The sequence below is a fragment of the Saccopteryx leptura genome, chromosome 7 (genome assembly GCF_036850995.1).
Source record: "Saccopteryx leptura isolate mSacLep1 chromosome 7, mSacLep1_pri_phased_curated, whole genome shotgun sequence".
Taxonomy (NCBI): domain Eukaryota; kingdom Metazoa; phylum Chordata; class Mammalia; order Chiroptera; family Emballonuridae; genus Saccopteryx; species Saccopteryx leptura.
In genome coordinates this window covers 78,493,999-78,509,150 of record NC_089509.1, presented here as the reverse complement: position 1 = coordinate 78,509,150, position 15,152 = coordinate 78,493,999, and the positions used below count along the sequence as shown (strand labels likewise).

General features: G+C 39.9%; 1 protein-coding gene across 1 annotated transcript in view; it reads left to right on the top strand.

Moving 5' to 3' along the window:
• Positions 1-1,269: 1,269 nt before the first annotated feature.
• The window catches only part of TMEFF2 (transmembrane protein with EGF like and two follistatin like domains 2), a 262,310-nt gene continuing 248,427 nt past the window's right edge, over positions 1,270-15,152 (top strand). The window contains exons 1-3 of the mRNA XM_066345763.1: positions 1,270-1,840; positions 4,199-4,308; positions 13,435-13,564. Of these exons, the coding sequence (XP_066201860.1) occupies positions 1,669-1,840; positions 4,199-4,308; positions 13,435-13,564 (412 nt within the window). The 5' untranslated portion in view covers positions 1,270-1,668. The remainder of the gene's footprint in view (positions 1,841-4,198; positions 4,309-13,434; positions 13,565-15,152) is intronic.

Below are 15,152 nucleotides of genomic sequence, written 5' to 3'. Positions count from 1 at the left end.
CATCTAAAGAGTGTCTAACTGCAAGAAGAATGCAGCAGGCGGAAGGCGGGTCCTGCTACGTCGTTTGCCGAGCGCTGGCTGGAGCGAAAGAAAGAAAGGCGCAGAGCGAGACGCTCCTGCCAAGTTAGACCTTCTCGCCTCGCCCTGGACACTGACGACCGGGCAGAGACCCGCATAAAGCTCCCAAGGCCACTACCCGCGCCGCCGATCCAGCTGAGCCATTCATTCTCCTTGGACGCCGCTTCCCGGAGGATGAGCCCGGCCACCCACCCCTTGCTGATGCAGAGGAGCCGTCCCTTCCTCTCCCTGACCACTTGTCCAGACCAAATCCGACCTTCTAAACACATTGGTCCCGCACCTCCCAAGCAGCCACACGAATAGTCTCCTGACAGGGGAGAAGCGTGGGATAGGTAGAGGGCTTCAAACCTTCGGTTCCTCGGGCTGGGTTGGAGCTGCAGGGGGCCAGGTAGGGCAGGAGAGAGAGAGAGAGAGAGAGAGAGAGAGAGAGAGAGAGAGAGAGAGAGAAGGAAGAGGAGAGAGCCCGGAAGGCTGGGTGAGCCAGCTAGGCGAGCTGCCTCCGGAGCTCAGGCTCCTGTAGGACCCGCTGCAGTTTCCAGGCCGAGCAAAGCTGTGCTCACACCACCGCCTCTCACCCTCTCCAGCTCCACGCTGCTCCCTAGAAACGTCCCCGGGCTGTCGGCGGCGTGCTCCCGGGCTGTATCGGGTTACAGTCAGGCGGCGCGCTCCCGCACGCCGGAGTGCGGGGACCCGCCGGACGCCCTCTCCCCCGCGCCCTCTCTCCCCTCTCTGCCCTGCCGCTGCCGCTCCGGCCCCTCCGCCCTCTCCAGCTCCAGCTCCGGGAGAGGCCACCCCGCCGCGGCGGACGCTCGCAGTCGGGGGTCACGCACACTAGTGGGACACTACAGCGAGCCCAGAACTCCACGGGGGGCAGAGAGCGGAGGGGCAGGGGGCACACTATAAAGGTGCGGGATACAACCGCCCAGGAGCCTGTGAAGCCTGGGGTTCTGACTTGAGCCCGGCCGCCTAGCCCCGCCGGGGCGAGCGCCTGGCGAGCGAGCCCATCTGTGGCATCCTCCGCCGCCTCCCCGCACCTCCCGCCGACCCCGCCCTCCCGGGACCTGCATCCCGCTCCGCCAATCAGCGCGCGCCTGCCTCTTTCCACGTGACCCCGGGCGGGCTCAGGACCTGCTGCTTCCCCAGCGCCAGAGGGATGCGGGCGGCAGTGCGCGAGCGGCGGCCGCGGGGCTGCGGGGCGCCCTGACTTTCCCTCCGCCCTGCCTGCTCGGGCTCCTGCCCTCGGCTCCGGACTCTGCGCCGCAGCTCCCGCGCCCTCCGGCTCCGGACTCTGCGCCGCAGCTCCCGCGCCCCAGCGCCCCCTCCGCATGGCAGGCGCTTCCCGCGTCTCCGGCGTGGCTTCTCCGCGGACGACCCCCTCGCTGCCGGAGCTGAGCCGGGTCGCTGGATGTTGCTGAAACTCCGGAGATCATGCGCGGGTTTGGCCGCTGCTTCGCCGTCAGGTGCCACAGCCGCCGCCGCCGCTGCTGCTGCCTCCGCGGTCCGCGGGATGCTCAGTAGCCAGCTGCCGGGACCCCGCGACAGTGCGTTCTCCGGAAGCCGTCTGCTGCTGCCGAGTTGCGCGAACTAGTCATGATGCTGTGGGAGTCCCCGCGGCAGTGCAGCAGCTGGACACTTTGCGAGGGCTTCTGCTGGCTGCTGCTGCTGCCGGTCATGCTCCTCATCGTAGCCCGCCCGGTGAAGCTTGCGGCTTTCCCTACCTCCTTAAGTGACTGCCAAACGCCTACCGGCTGGAACTGCTCCGGTAAGTCCGAACCCCCAGCCTCCAAACCCCGCAGAGAAAACGCGCGTTTCCAGCACTGACCAACCCACCCTAGCGCGTCTCCCAGCCCTGTGACTCCGACCGCCCCAAACCCCTGAGATGACTGACCTCCGCCCAGAAAGCACCGAGAACTAACTGTTCCAGGCCGCTAGGGAAGGCGGGGGCGGGAGAGGGGGCTGGGGAGAGCAGAAAGTGCAGATGTAGGAACCTTTGCATTGTTGCATTTAAATTAGAATGGCGAAGATCTTGAAAAAAAATTAAACGGGATGGTTTTGTAGATTTCGCTGAAGAGAGCACCAATCCTTGGGGAAACAGTAAAACAGAACCCTTAACATCATTAAAGAAAAAAGTCTACCTAGAACGAGCTAGAAATAAGTTTATGAGAAAGAACGAGCGAGAAAGCAATAAATCAAAGGGTAACTGCAGGGGAAACCCTGATTACTGGCAAAAGTGCAATGAGGGCGCTCTGGTCTTGCATTCAAGCATTCAAGACCAGATCATGCAGAGTCTAAAGGAGCTTGGGAAGCCTCGCTTTCGAAAATTTTAATTTGTTTCTCTCTGTGCCCCCCCCAAGCCCCCCCCCCCACCATCCCTCCCTCCCTCTTTCTCCTTGGCTGCAAAAGGACGTTGTTTGGGCAGCCCACAGATACCTCTCTCTTGCCTCTGCAAGCTCATATGGTGGAGGGAAGTTGAGAAAAGAATTATTCATAGGCTTCCCGGGCCAGGTGTGGGCATGACCAAGGCCGGTCAAGCTCACGCGCAAAGGTGCGGAGAAAGAATCGACCCGGTTAGGCACTGACTGCTCCGTTTCTGAGCAGACTTCCTTGAAGTGGATCAGTCAGTCTCTCTTCCTTCTCGCTTGGGTCCTTTCAGAGTCTGAAAGCGAGAGCTTGGCAGGTTTTGCTTTGCTGAAGCTTCCTAATGATATAGGGCTGGCAGATGGAAGTTGCTGCACTCCGACCTGGCTTCGCATTTCAGTATGACAGCCCTTAGTATCCCGGGCGGGAGTGTGGTGTGATTTAATTGGCATTTTCAACTCCATTACATGCTTGAGTGTTGTCCCCTAAGTATGATTTGCTCCAGTTTTAGTAAGTGTGTATGTACTTTTTTATCTTCTGTAAATATGATCCTTCTCTGGCTGTAAATACAGTGGCTTTCAAAAGATATACCTGAGTTGAAGTGCATGTAACTTTGGAGAGGAGGTAATGACCAACTGTAACTTACACGATGAAATAATATGTAGTTTGGGGTTGTTAGTGATATAAATTCCACAAAAAAAATTATTATGCATCACTGTAGTCTGTGCTTTTTAAATACAAGTTACAATTTACAACCCTGTTAGATTTGGGTCAATAGATTGCTTTTGTTCTGTTTATTACAGTTTCTAAATTTTGCATTTTTGTAAAACTCAGCATGTTTTCTTTAACTTACCCATGGTTCATGTGTGCATGCATGTTATTTTGGAAAGACTAATTTCCACATAGCAAGTGCCTAATCACTTTTTAGGTACTTTATCATAGGGATATTAAACAACAAGCAAAATCAATTTTTTGAAATGTTGATAGCTTTGTAGTTCAAGATAATTGGTTTGCTTCATCTCTAACTATAGTATTGTGTTAGGAAATAACTAACTTAAATGTGAAATTGAGGTTGGCAATGAAGGAATCATTCTTAGCTAGATCTCTTAAAGGGATCTGCAGAGACTAAAGGGAATGAACTAGTTCTCCAGGCAGATTGTCAAAAACCTGGCACCCCCACCCCCACCCCTGTTAACTTAGAAGTAATCAATCTTCATTTGAGCCAGACAGACCATCACAGAAAACACTGCGCCTGTTTATCTTTATTATTGGGGCTATGTTTCCTCTTTGTCTGGAGAAATTCCAAATAAGAGGTTGTTTCAGACTTTACAGCAAAAGAATGATTAAAGATGGAGAAATGGTAAAATGACATTCAGAGACCATCACTCTTTCTTTTTTTAAATGCGGAGTGTGAAGATCATAAACTATAGTCCACTTAATGAGAAAAAAAAATAAGGAAGCTAGGAAGCAAATGTTAAATTTTCATTCAGTACTGCCAGTATTAACCCAAGCTAAAATAAAATAGCACTGTCAAAAAGGGGTATTAAAAAAAGAATTGACTAGAAAGGAACTGTGAAAAAAGAAACAAATATTAACTACTTAACTAGATTATTTTTTTAGGTTATCAGCAGAATGACCTTGCAACACAGCCATTGTTGGTATTAAAATTTTAGAGTAGTTCCTTTAAAGCTTCAAGATACCATTATCTTTGTTGGAGTGTATAACATTTTTTAATGACCAGAGTGTTCTCTTTAAATTTGAGGTTATGATGACAGAGAAAATGATCTCTTCCTTTGTGACACCAACACCTGTAAATTTGATGGGGAATGTTTAAGAATTGGAGACACTGTGACCTGCGTCTGTCAGTTTAAGGTAAGAAGTCTGATGTTTGCATCTTCTGATTCATTAATGAGACTACAAAGCAAGGATCTCCCTTTATAGCCCATCACTTGGCAATTTATAGCTCTGCAGGCTAAAAGGAAAGCTGGCACCAAGCAGAAGTACTGGCAAGAGAGCCAACCGATGTCAAGGAGACATAGGTTCATTGGAGAAATGTGTGTGCCACAGTCATAAATGCCATAGAAGTAGAAGTTTCAGGTTGTTCCTCTGGTTTGTCTCTTCTAGCATGCATTCAAATAAGTCCTCTACTGCAGGTAATAGTCAATAGCCAGTGGGTGAGAAGTGTGGATTTGTACTTTGTTCTTTTTCATTGAGACTATCATCTTTTGATCAGATCACTCTCTTTTTAAATGGTCTTGAGTTTTATTATCTTGGTAATCTGGTTAAGTTTTTAAATGAACACGTTCTTAATGTGACTTCAAAACTATTGTGCTAGTTTTGGAAGTCATGGAATTTGTTAATAGGTGTCAGAGCTTCATGGGTGCCATCTTCAATTATAACTGAATCTCCCAGGAATCCAAAAGAGCACAAATAACCACAAGTAATTTTATAAGCATAAAAAAGCTGTGTTTTGCCTTCTCTTAAAAAAATTAATAAAAATAAAAAGAGAGAGACTGCAGCACTGTTATCAACAAAACTAGTTTATTAGTAACTATTAAAGACAGAACTATCAATGTATTGTAGTCATCATCTAACAAATGCTTTTTAGCATGGAAATTATAAACTTTCATTTCTTTCAAAATGTTTATATCATCATATATACTTTCAAATATCATACATGTTATACTAATGTTTTATATTTACCTTTGGTATTACTGAATTACTTTAAATACATATGAATTCTAATGTAAGGTTCAACCAGCAAATATGTACATAAACAAAACTATATATGTGGGGTTTGGAAAACTTTTCCCAAGATTGTAAGCAAAATTAAAAAAGAAAATTTTCAAAAAAATACAGAAGAAACAAAAATATTAAACTCAAATTCAGGAGTAATTATTTGTTATAGAATGTAATATATAGATCATTGATAAAATTTAAACACTTTAAATTGAATTCAATTTTTCTGTGAGAGAAATAAGAGAATTCACAATTAAATATGGTTTGACTGACTCATAGATAAGATTTTTTTTTCTATAAAAGCAATAAAACTTATACTTGTAAAGCATACTACTTCCTGTTGGGTACGTAATGCTATGACCATACTTTCACCAGACCATTCTGTAGTGTTAGAAACATATTCTTGCATATTTAATATGCATGTGACACCAACCTGTAAGGTCTCCAGCCACCTTGAATAATGGAATTATATTCTTTCAATGAACTACATGAGAGAGGTAGAGCATGAGAACTCTCCAATTCATACTTCCCCAAATGTTAATTAAAAGGGAGATGCAGTTGGATAAATCATTAAAGGCCCACAGGTTTTGTTTTTGATTTTTCTTTTTTAATTTCTTCTGCTTTCAGTGTGTGATTCCTATAAATTTGTTTATTTTCATAACCAAGACATAAGAAGTGAGCTTATAGACAGTGTAAAATGGATCAAGAAGAATATTCCTCAAATGGAGGGCCATAATTCTAACATGATTTTTCAATGAGAAAAAGGAAAAGGACTTCACAAAATTCTAAGTGGATGCATACTACTAAAGAGAAATGTATAATTTTTTTCTTAAAAGAATGGTGTTCAGTTTTCAGGTTCCACAAAGGGTTTTGGTAAAACTTTTATCAATAAAGATATTTGTGTTTTTATGTGTCGGTCAACCGATTAAATTTGTCATTAATTTAAATAACTGTTGTATGGAATAGATAAAAGGAAGGCAATGACTGCAAATTTGAATAAAAAACAAATGGAAATTTACTTTACCTAATGCCTGTAGCATTTTAAGTTTATTACTAGATTAGTACTGGTATTAGTTTGTACTTTACAATTGTTGTCAGTTTGTCAGAAGAACGCAAATATTTCCCTGGTGGAGAATTTAGACTCGCACATACCAGGAATCTAGAGTGGCTGAATCAAGTTGAAGATCAAGGAAAATGTAAAATTTTTACAAGGAATAGACTAAGAGTATCTTGAGTCAGTCTTTTCCAACACTTTTCAATGAACTTAAGTTGTTGGGGTTGTGTTTTGTTTTTTTAATTCTCTGGAATATGATGAAAAGACAGAAGTCCTAGAAATCTATTTTCTTATGTACTATTCTGAACAACATGTGGTCATAATTTTCATTCAAATAAGATACACACTATGCTCTTTTGGGCTGAGAGATAAATTTCAAAGAGAAAAGGGTATATGTGCATATAGTCTATTATATTTTCCTATTTGGATTATTACTGGATCACTAAAGTGAGCCTGTAGTTTCCTTTACTTCTTTTAAATGACTTAAAGTGAATGTATTTTACCCTTCGAACATATGACAGTAGTTCCCTCTGTAGTGGGAGTGAAACCGAAGATAATACTGAATCATATATATGCACTATGCCTTTTTCTATATATACATTCTTATAACATTTAATTAATAAATTAGGCACAGTAAGAAGCTAGGAACAATAACTAATAATAACATGGAAAAATAAAAATATATACTGTAATAAAAGTTATGCTAATGTGTTCTCTCACACACAAAAAATATCTTATTGTACTGAACTTATCTTTTCACTTCAAGGAAACACTATATGACTTCTCTTTACCATATCCAAGTTGCCATCATCACTACCCTTGCACTTTGGGGCCATTATTAAGTATAATAGGGTTATTTGCACACAAACACTGCAATACTACAACAGTTGATCTGATAACCAAGATAACTGCCGAGTGACTAATGGGAAGGGAGTGTATATACTATGGACAAAGGGATGATTCATATCCCAGTTGGATGGTGTGCGGCGTTGGCATGAGATTCGTCTTGCTATTCAGAAAGGCACACAATTTAAAAGTAATGAATTGTTTATTTCATGAATTTTCAGTTTAATATTTTTGAACTGGTGTTAACTGCTGACTAACTGAAACCATGAATAAAGAAAGATTGTTGTATCTCATTTATTTGTCATAACTGAGTAAAGTAATTATTTGCTTTTTTTAAAGATAAGTAAGTTAAGGCCCATAAATATAAGTAACTTACCATTGAGAGGTTATATTAAAGCAAGAACCAAGATACTTTGACAACAAATATATGTTTTTTCCAGGACATTATACATGCCAAAACAAACAAACAAACAAAAAAAACCACTACAAAAGTACAGATTTATTGGGAAGAACTATTTATTTATTTATTTATTTATTTATTTATTTATTTATTTACAGAGACAGAGAGTCAGAGAGAGAGATCGATAGGGACAGACAGACAGGAATGGAGAGAGATGAGAAGCATCAATCATCAGTTTTTTGTTGTGACACCTTAGTTGTTCATTGATTGCTCTCTCATATGCGCCCTGATCATGGGCCTTCAGCAGACTGACTAACCCCCTGCTCAAGCCAGAGACCTTGGGTCCAAGCTGGTGAGCTTGCTCAAACCAGATGAGCCCGTGCTCAAGCTGGCGACCTCGGGGTATTGAACCTGGGTCATCTGCATCCCAGTCCAACGCTCTATCCACTGCACCACTGTCTGGTCAGTGGAGAGAACTCTTAATAATCAAAAGTAGTCCAACTAGCCCTGGCTGGTTGGCTCAGTGGTAGAGCGTCGGCCCAGTGTATGGAAGTCCCGGTTCGATTCCTAGTCAGGGCACGCAGGAGAAGCGCCCTTCTGCTTTTCCACCCCTCCCCCTCTCCTTCCTCTCTCACTCTTCCCCTCCCACAGCCAAGGCTTCATTGGAGCAAAGTTGGCCCCAGCACTGAGGATGGCTCCATGGCCTCCACCTCAGGTGCTAGAATGCTCCACAATGGAGCAATGGCCCAGATGGGCAGAGCATCACCCCGTGGTGGGGATGCTGGTTGAATCCTGGTCAGGTGCCTGCAGGAGTCTGACTGCCTCCTGGCTCCTAACTTTGGGAAAAAAAAAAATAGTACAACTAATTCTTTGGTGATGATATGAGTTTCAGAAATGGGCTTCAACCTCATGTATCCTCTATCCTACATTCATATCTGTAAACCAAATGGTGTGCTGGTCAATCTGGTAATTTGTGGGAATGATAATTTAGAGACAGTAGATGAATGGATAGATAAATGGATAATTGGGTGGATGTATTGATGGATGGACAGGTGGATGAAAGAAGAAAGGAAGGAAAGAAAGAAGAGAAGGGAGGGGAAGGGAAGGGAAGGAAGGAAGGAGGAAGGGAAGTAGAAGACATATATAGATAGATCTGGTCAAATAATAATCAACTATCATTTTATAATTTAAAAATATGATGAAGCCTTATGGGTTTTGGGTCTTACTTAATTCAATATTAAATATTTTTATTTAATAAACCATGCTTTAGGTCTACAATTATTCTACTTACAAGGACTGCATGACAAATTTTCCAGAACTTAGTGGCACAAAACAATGAACACTATTTTTGCTTATGAATCTGTAATTGGACATAAATTAATGGAAACAACTCATTTCTGTTCCCCTTGGCATTAGTTGAGGTGAAGGAGGGAACTCAAAGGTTGGTTCTGTACTCATCTCAGGGTTCTTGTTGTTATGTCTGACTGTCAGCTGAGAACCTTGGTCCTTTTCCATTGATTCTCCCTGTATGGGCTAGTTTGGGCTTCCTCACAGCACAATGTCTGGGTTTCCAGGTCAAGCATCCTGAAAGAGAGAAGGTGCCAGGCAGAATCTGTTTCCTTAATGACCTAGCCTTGGAAGCCACAATCACTTCCAGCACAGTCACAGGCCTGACTACTCTTTTAAAATCATAACAGTGTTTCCCTGTAAAGAAATGTGCTAAAAGGTATCTATGGAATGATCAAAGAATTGGGATATATGCAGGAATTTTTCTTTTTTGTAAGAGAAACATTCTAAGTCATTATTCCTAAGGCTTTGACAACTAACAATACAGCAGAATTCACTTAACATCTGTGGAGAACCTTCTACATTCCAGACTTTATGGAAGTTATGGACAACTTATAAAATAAGTTATGTATAGTTTCTAGATGCTGAAATCTTAGCTAAAAGAAATTCTTATTAATCTAACAAGCAATAAATCATATAAAAAACTTCTCACATAGATTTTTTTGTTCATTTATAACAAAATGAATTCCATATATTCTAGAGTGTCAAGGCATTGAATCTACTAGTGTGGCATGTAGCTGCTTTGTTAAGCAATGTGGACATTTTGGAACAAAATCATTCTACTAAAAAACACAAATTTGCAAAATAAACTTAAGATTCTAAAACATCTTATGAAAAACAGAATCACTTTTTTTTCCTGAGAGGAAGTTTGTACAACACATACATTTATGGGCTTAACCATCTGGGCCTGATCTTCGCTTTTTCTCTTTTCAGCCAGCTATGTAGCTTTTAGCAAGTCACTTAATATCTGAATATGTCCCTTCCTCTAAGACTGAACTGCATGTCATGATTACCACTAAACTATTTCAAACAACTTGGCATATTTTAATTTAGTAGTTACCCTATTTTAATGCTAAACTTACCCTGTTTTCCTTTATTTTTCTAATTTTAGATATGTATGTTTTAGTGTCAGTGTTAGATAGTGGAGACTCTGCTAGTTAAAATACCTACCATGAAAAGTCAAATCACTTTTTTTTATAAATATATATTGCAGTGTTTTGAAAACATGACACTGCTAATTCTCCTAAATGCTGCAGTAAACCATTTCAGATGGGAAAACTGAGCTATAAACTGGTTAAATATATAATCATTTATTTGAGTGATATTCATTAGGTCTTAAACCAAGGTAGTGAGAAAAATGGAAAAACCTAGAACCAGACTTTCACTCTTGAGCCTTAATGATTTAGAGATGCTTCATTTGTGTGTTATTCATATTAATGAGTGCAAGTAATGATACTAAAGGGCCAAAAACATCTTGCTGATAATCTACAGTTACGCTCTTTACAGTTCCATATAAATATCCCTCTCGGTGTGTGCATGAAACTTGGTAACTCTGTTTTTAGCACTGTTCACATTTGGCTTACTGAATCCCTCAGATGCAGCATATGAGAGCTTTTTATCAGTTTATTTGATATTTTAAGATGTACATCACCATTGTGTACTAGCACTTGACAGAGATAATAAATACCACCCACACCTCACTCCCAGTTCAGTTACTACACTTGAGTAACTTTCAGAAGTAGATGAGGATAAAAAGGGAAATTTTAGGAAATCAGAGGGAAGAAAATGTGGATCCAAATAATCAACTCACAGGGTGAATTATAGATTGAAAGGTAATCAGTGACAATAATACTAGGACCCGAGCATAAAGAAGCTAACTAGTCAGGTCATCCGCACTAATTATGCCTCTTCTGTCTCCTGATAGGGTCAGCAAGTCTACTGACTATAATATGTTGCCAGCTGTTTACTTCTTTGTGGTCTTTCCTCCATGTGTTTAGATACAACTGTAGTATTAGTGAGTCCTCATAAATCCTCCCTATATTCTCCTGTCCCTGGTCCTGAACACACCATATTTGTCAAGTTCTATCTATTCACCTGGCCATGGTTCTACATGAGCACCAGCCCCATTTACTTCCTGTCTCCTCATCACTGCTCATTGGAAAATTCAACTCTTTACTGACCTTTTGTGTTGCCTTTTTTTTTTTTTCAATAATAATGAAGATGTTCAGTCCTATGGTTGGTCTATTTTCAGATGTAAGCTAATATATATATGTATTTAGAAAGCATATGGGAGGCTGCTTTTATACATACAACACCTGCTCAGAAGTGAATTGGCTATTGGTCTAAAGATTCTCATTAACAAAAACTTCCAATCAAGATAGTTTTTAAAATATAACCATATAGACAGACTTAATCTGACAGCCAATAGAATAACTTTTGAAAGGAATTATTATATAAAGGACTTCTAGAATGTCTACATTAGAAATTGTTGAAATAAAAAAAAATTTCTAAAATACACCCTTTGAGAGAGAGAGGCAGAGAGAGAGAGAACATAGAGCTGCTCCTCCTGTATGTGCCCTGGCTGGGAATTGAACATAGCAACCTCCTCACTCTGACATGATGCTCCAACCAACTGAGCTATCCAGCCAGGACTATATGCCATATTTTAAATATTTAAATAATTTTAGTAATTTTTAATTTCTAAATAGGTATAATTTAATATCTAAATCACTATGTTAGCAATTAAGATGATCATAATATTAATGTTATAGAATATGAATTTAGTATTGGGAGAAAAGCATATCACTGTTAATAAAATATTTTATTAAATTTTTCATTAATTGATACAAAGCAAAGCTTATATAATGACTCTTTTTTTTTAATTAGTGAGAGGATAGAAGGCAGAGACAGACTCCTGCATGTACCCTGACTGGGATCCATCCAGCAAAACCACTAGGGAGCTATGCTCTGCCCGTCTGGGCTGTTGCTCGGGGATGCTCAGCAACTTAGCTCTTCTAAGCTCCTGAGGGGGAAGCCACAGAGCCACCCTCAGTGCCCAGGGCCAACTTGCTTCAATTGAGCCATGACTGCAGGAGGGGAAGAGCAAAAGAGAGAGAGAGAGAGAGAGAGAAATGAGAGGGGAAGGGGTGGAGAAGCTCATGGTCGCTTCTCCTGTGTGCCCTGACCAGAAATTGAACTCAGGACATCTACATGCTGAGCCAATGCTTTACCACCGAGCCAACTGGCCAGGGCCATATAATGACTTTAATTTCAAAGAACATTGGCTTATACCATTATAAATTGTTAGGATGATTAACCCAATATTACATAAAGGCAAAAAAGTGAGAGTTAAATGGTTAATTGGAAAAGGAGAATGTACCTTGTAAGGAAACCAAGTAAAAAATAAATCTCAGGGTTTAATCATCAGATTGTAACCTTATTAAGAATTTCCTCTTGTGTTGCATAAATGCTTGAGTTGATTTTAACCTATAGAATTTTAGGTTTATTTACATATATCTTAAAGCTTATCTAGGCATCTCACTAGATCATTGGTTTTGCTGAGTGTTATGCATTTATGACACATTAAAAATACAAATATTTTAATAAGAAGTATATAAAAGACAACAAAGTATTTTCCCATACATGTATATGTATGATTTGCTTTACTCAATTTTGGCATAGATGAGTAATTACAAATAATTATCTTTGCCGTTATATATGTTACAATTAAACAGTGAAGCATACTGTGGTAGTAACCATGAGATAATCACATCTCCAGCATAATTAGCTGGTATAGGACAGAGCAAAGCATCTCTAATACCCTAGACTGTGATTATATTATGGTGAATATACCCTGTAGGTTGCTTAATTTCTATTGTAAAATGTATACATTTTATAATAAAACTTTTTAAATGAACTTTTCTTTTTACAAAATATATATTAATAGTCATATATTTGAATAGTCAGTAAAATTTACAGGTAGTTCAGTAGTAGCTGAATTTTAGTCCTTGTAGTTCACTGTTTATTTCCCTCTACACTGCATCTACATCAATATCCCATGATCTAATAATGTAGGAAAAAATAAGTGGTAATCCAAATATTTAGATATTTAAAAGATTAAAATTTAACAGAGAAAAATATATCTTGCTAAAGAATAACTAAATTCTCTGACATTTCAGTTATATCCTTTTGCTCTCTAAACATAGACATTACATACTACCTATTTTTGAATAGTTTTAATGTTGTAGCAGGTTTTAATTTTTCCTACCAACCCAGTTGGACCATATATCTGAAAATTTATTAAATAATATCGATATATTTGTTGCTATTTCTTTTTTTAGTATTGCTTGTGTGATCACTTTGTTGGATTGCCTAATCAATTTAAAATCTTTTTTTCTCCCCAATCCGAATCAAATGCCTGGTTGGTTGACTTGATATTGCTTTTGTTTATTCTGAATGATTCCCTTGCAAGGTCAAAGACTTATTGGACAAAAAGAGGAACACTAAAAAGGAAGACAAGTGTTTTCTGTTGTAAAGGATGATTTCTGTTCAAGAAGTCAGAAGCAAGCAGACTGCAGTACTAACCATAGGTTTACATTTATGTGTTCCCCAGTGCAACAATGACTACGTGCCTGTGTGTGGCTCCAATGGAGAGAGCTACCAGAATGAGTGCTACCTGCGGCAGGCTGCCTGCAAACAGCAGAGTGAGATACTTGTGGTGTCTGAAGGATCATGTGCCACAGGTACGTATGTGATCCTGAAGACTCCCTGAAACATTCTGAATGAATTACGAACCTCAAAAACCATGTCTTGGTTTGACTGTTATTTTCAGATAAATAATTCAGACTATAATTGGCCAGAAAAGCTTCTTATTCCTTTGTACAAAGCATGCATTATTCTTATTTTATGTATTTTTGCATTCTAAGTCACTTCTGGAAAAAGGGGAAATCTACCATAAGGATGTTGGTAGATTTTAATAGATACGTTATTTAATAAAGTGCAGACAGTTGAATAATATAATTAGAAATCTAGACTGAGCACTCTGCTGTTAAATTTATAGAAACATATCTATACATGGAAACATTTGTTTGTTTGGAACAACAGCATCATCTGCTATAGAGCAGCTTTGCAGATTGGAGTTTGGAAGTCAAGACAGGGCTGACCTTAACAGCTCTACAGAATGCTCTTCTTACCATTTAGTAGACTATTTTGAAGATTACATTGGTGGTGGACATTACTTTTAATGACACCTGTCCTATCAGACACAGTCAGCCTAGGATTCCACAGAGCTTTTTACTTATAGTGTACAAAACTGCTGTACAGAAAGTGAGGAGGAAGAGTTACTGAATGGGCTCTTTAGCTTTTCAGGTTGTCCTTTTGTGTGCAGTGGTTGTCAGAGCTGAACAGCACTACAGGCAGGGGGGAAATCAGAGCTAACTTGATAAAGCGGTGCTTTATAATGAAGCTGAGTTTTCATGTTAGCCTCGAGACATTAAAATCACATATATATTAAAGAAACTTGAATGTCCCATGGTAATTTCCTTAATAGCAAATGTGCGTCTTTCTGGAAAATCATAATTTCTGAGGAATTGGATGATATAAACTTGTTCATGAAAAAATAATAATGAATAAAATATGAACTTCCTTCAAAAATAGAAATATAGACTAGTTCCTGGAAAGATCTCTTTTATTGAAAAATACCTCTTAGATCACAGGTATTACTATTCTAGGAAATCATGTTAAAACTTATGTATGTGTTGGCTGGGGCAGGGTGGTAAATGAGCAAAGAGAAAGTCTCATATTCTTTAAAAGATTATCTTAAGTTTATTGATTATTAGTAATTGTAAAGTTCTAAGTTGTACTGGTGACTATCAAAGTTTCTAAGAAGTAGCAGAAGAGTAAAACATTATTTCTCGTGGACAGTAATTCAGGCTTTCTGGTTTTGTTTTTAGTTTTTAAGTAGTTTTCTTTCTTATGTGATTCTTTGCCTCATGATATGAATGTCCTTTCTGGAAGGGTGAGTGAGAGGTAATCTAGACTGGTACTCCACTTATTTACTGGAGCAAACAGATCATTGCTGCTCAATCTGTGAGTAAGAAATAATGAATGAAAGTGACAGCAACAAGCGAAAGTTATTGGACCATCTTTCCCAGTAGGAAAGGAGGAAGATCAGCATGCTACTCTCAGAGTAAGCATGGGGAGATTAGAAAGAAAGAGAAGGAGCAAACAGATTATGAAAAAGCAATCTACTATACCTAATGAACACAAAATAAAAAAATGAGACTTTAAGACAACTGGAACAGGAAAAGAAAAAGAAACCTCTGACTCCCA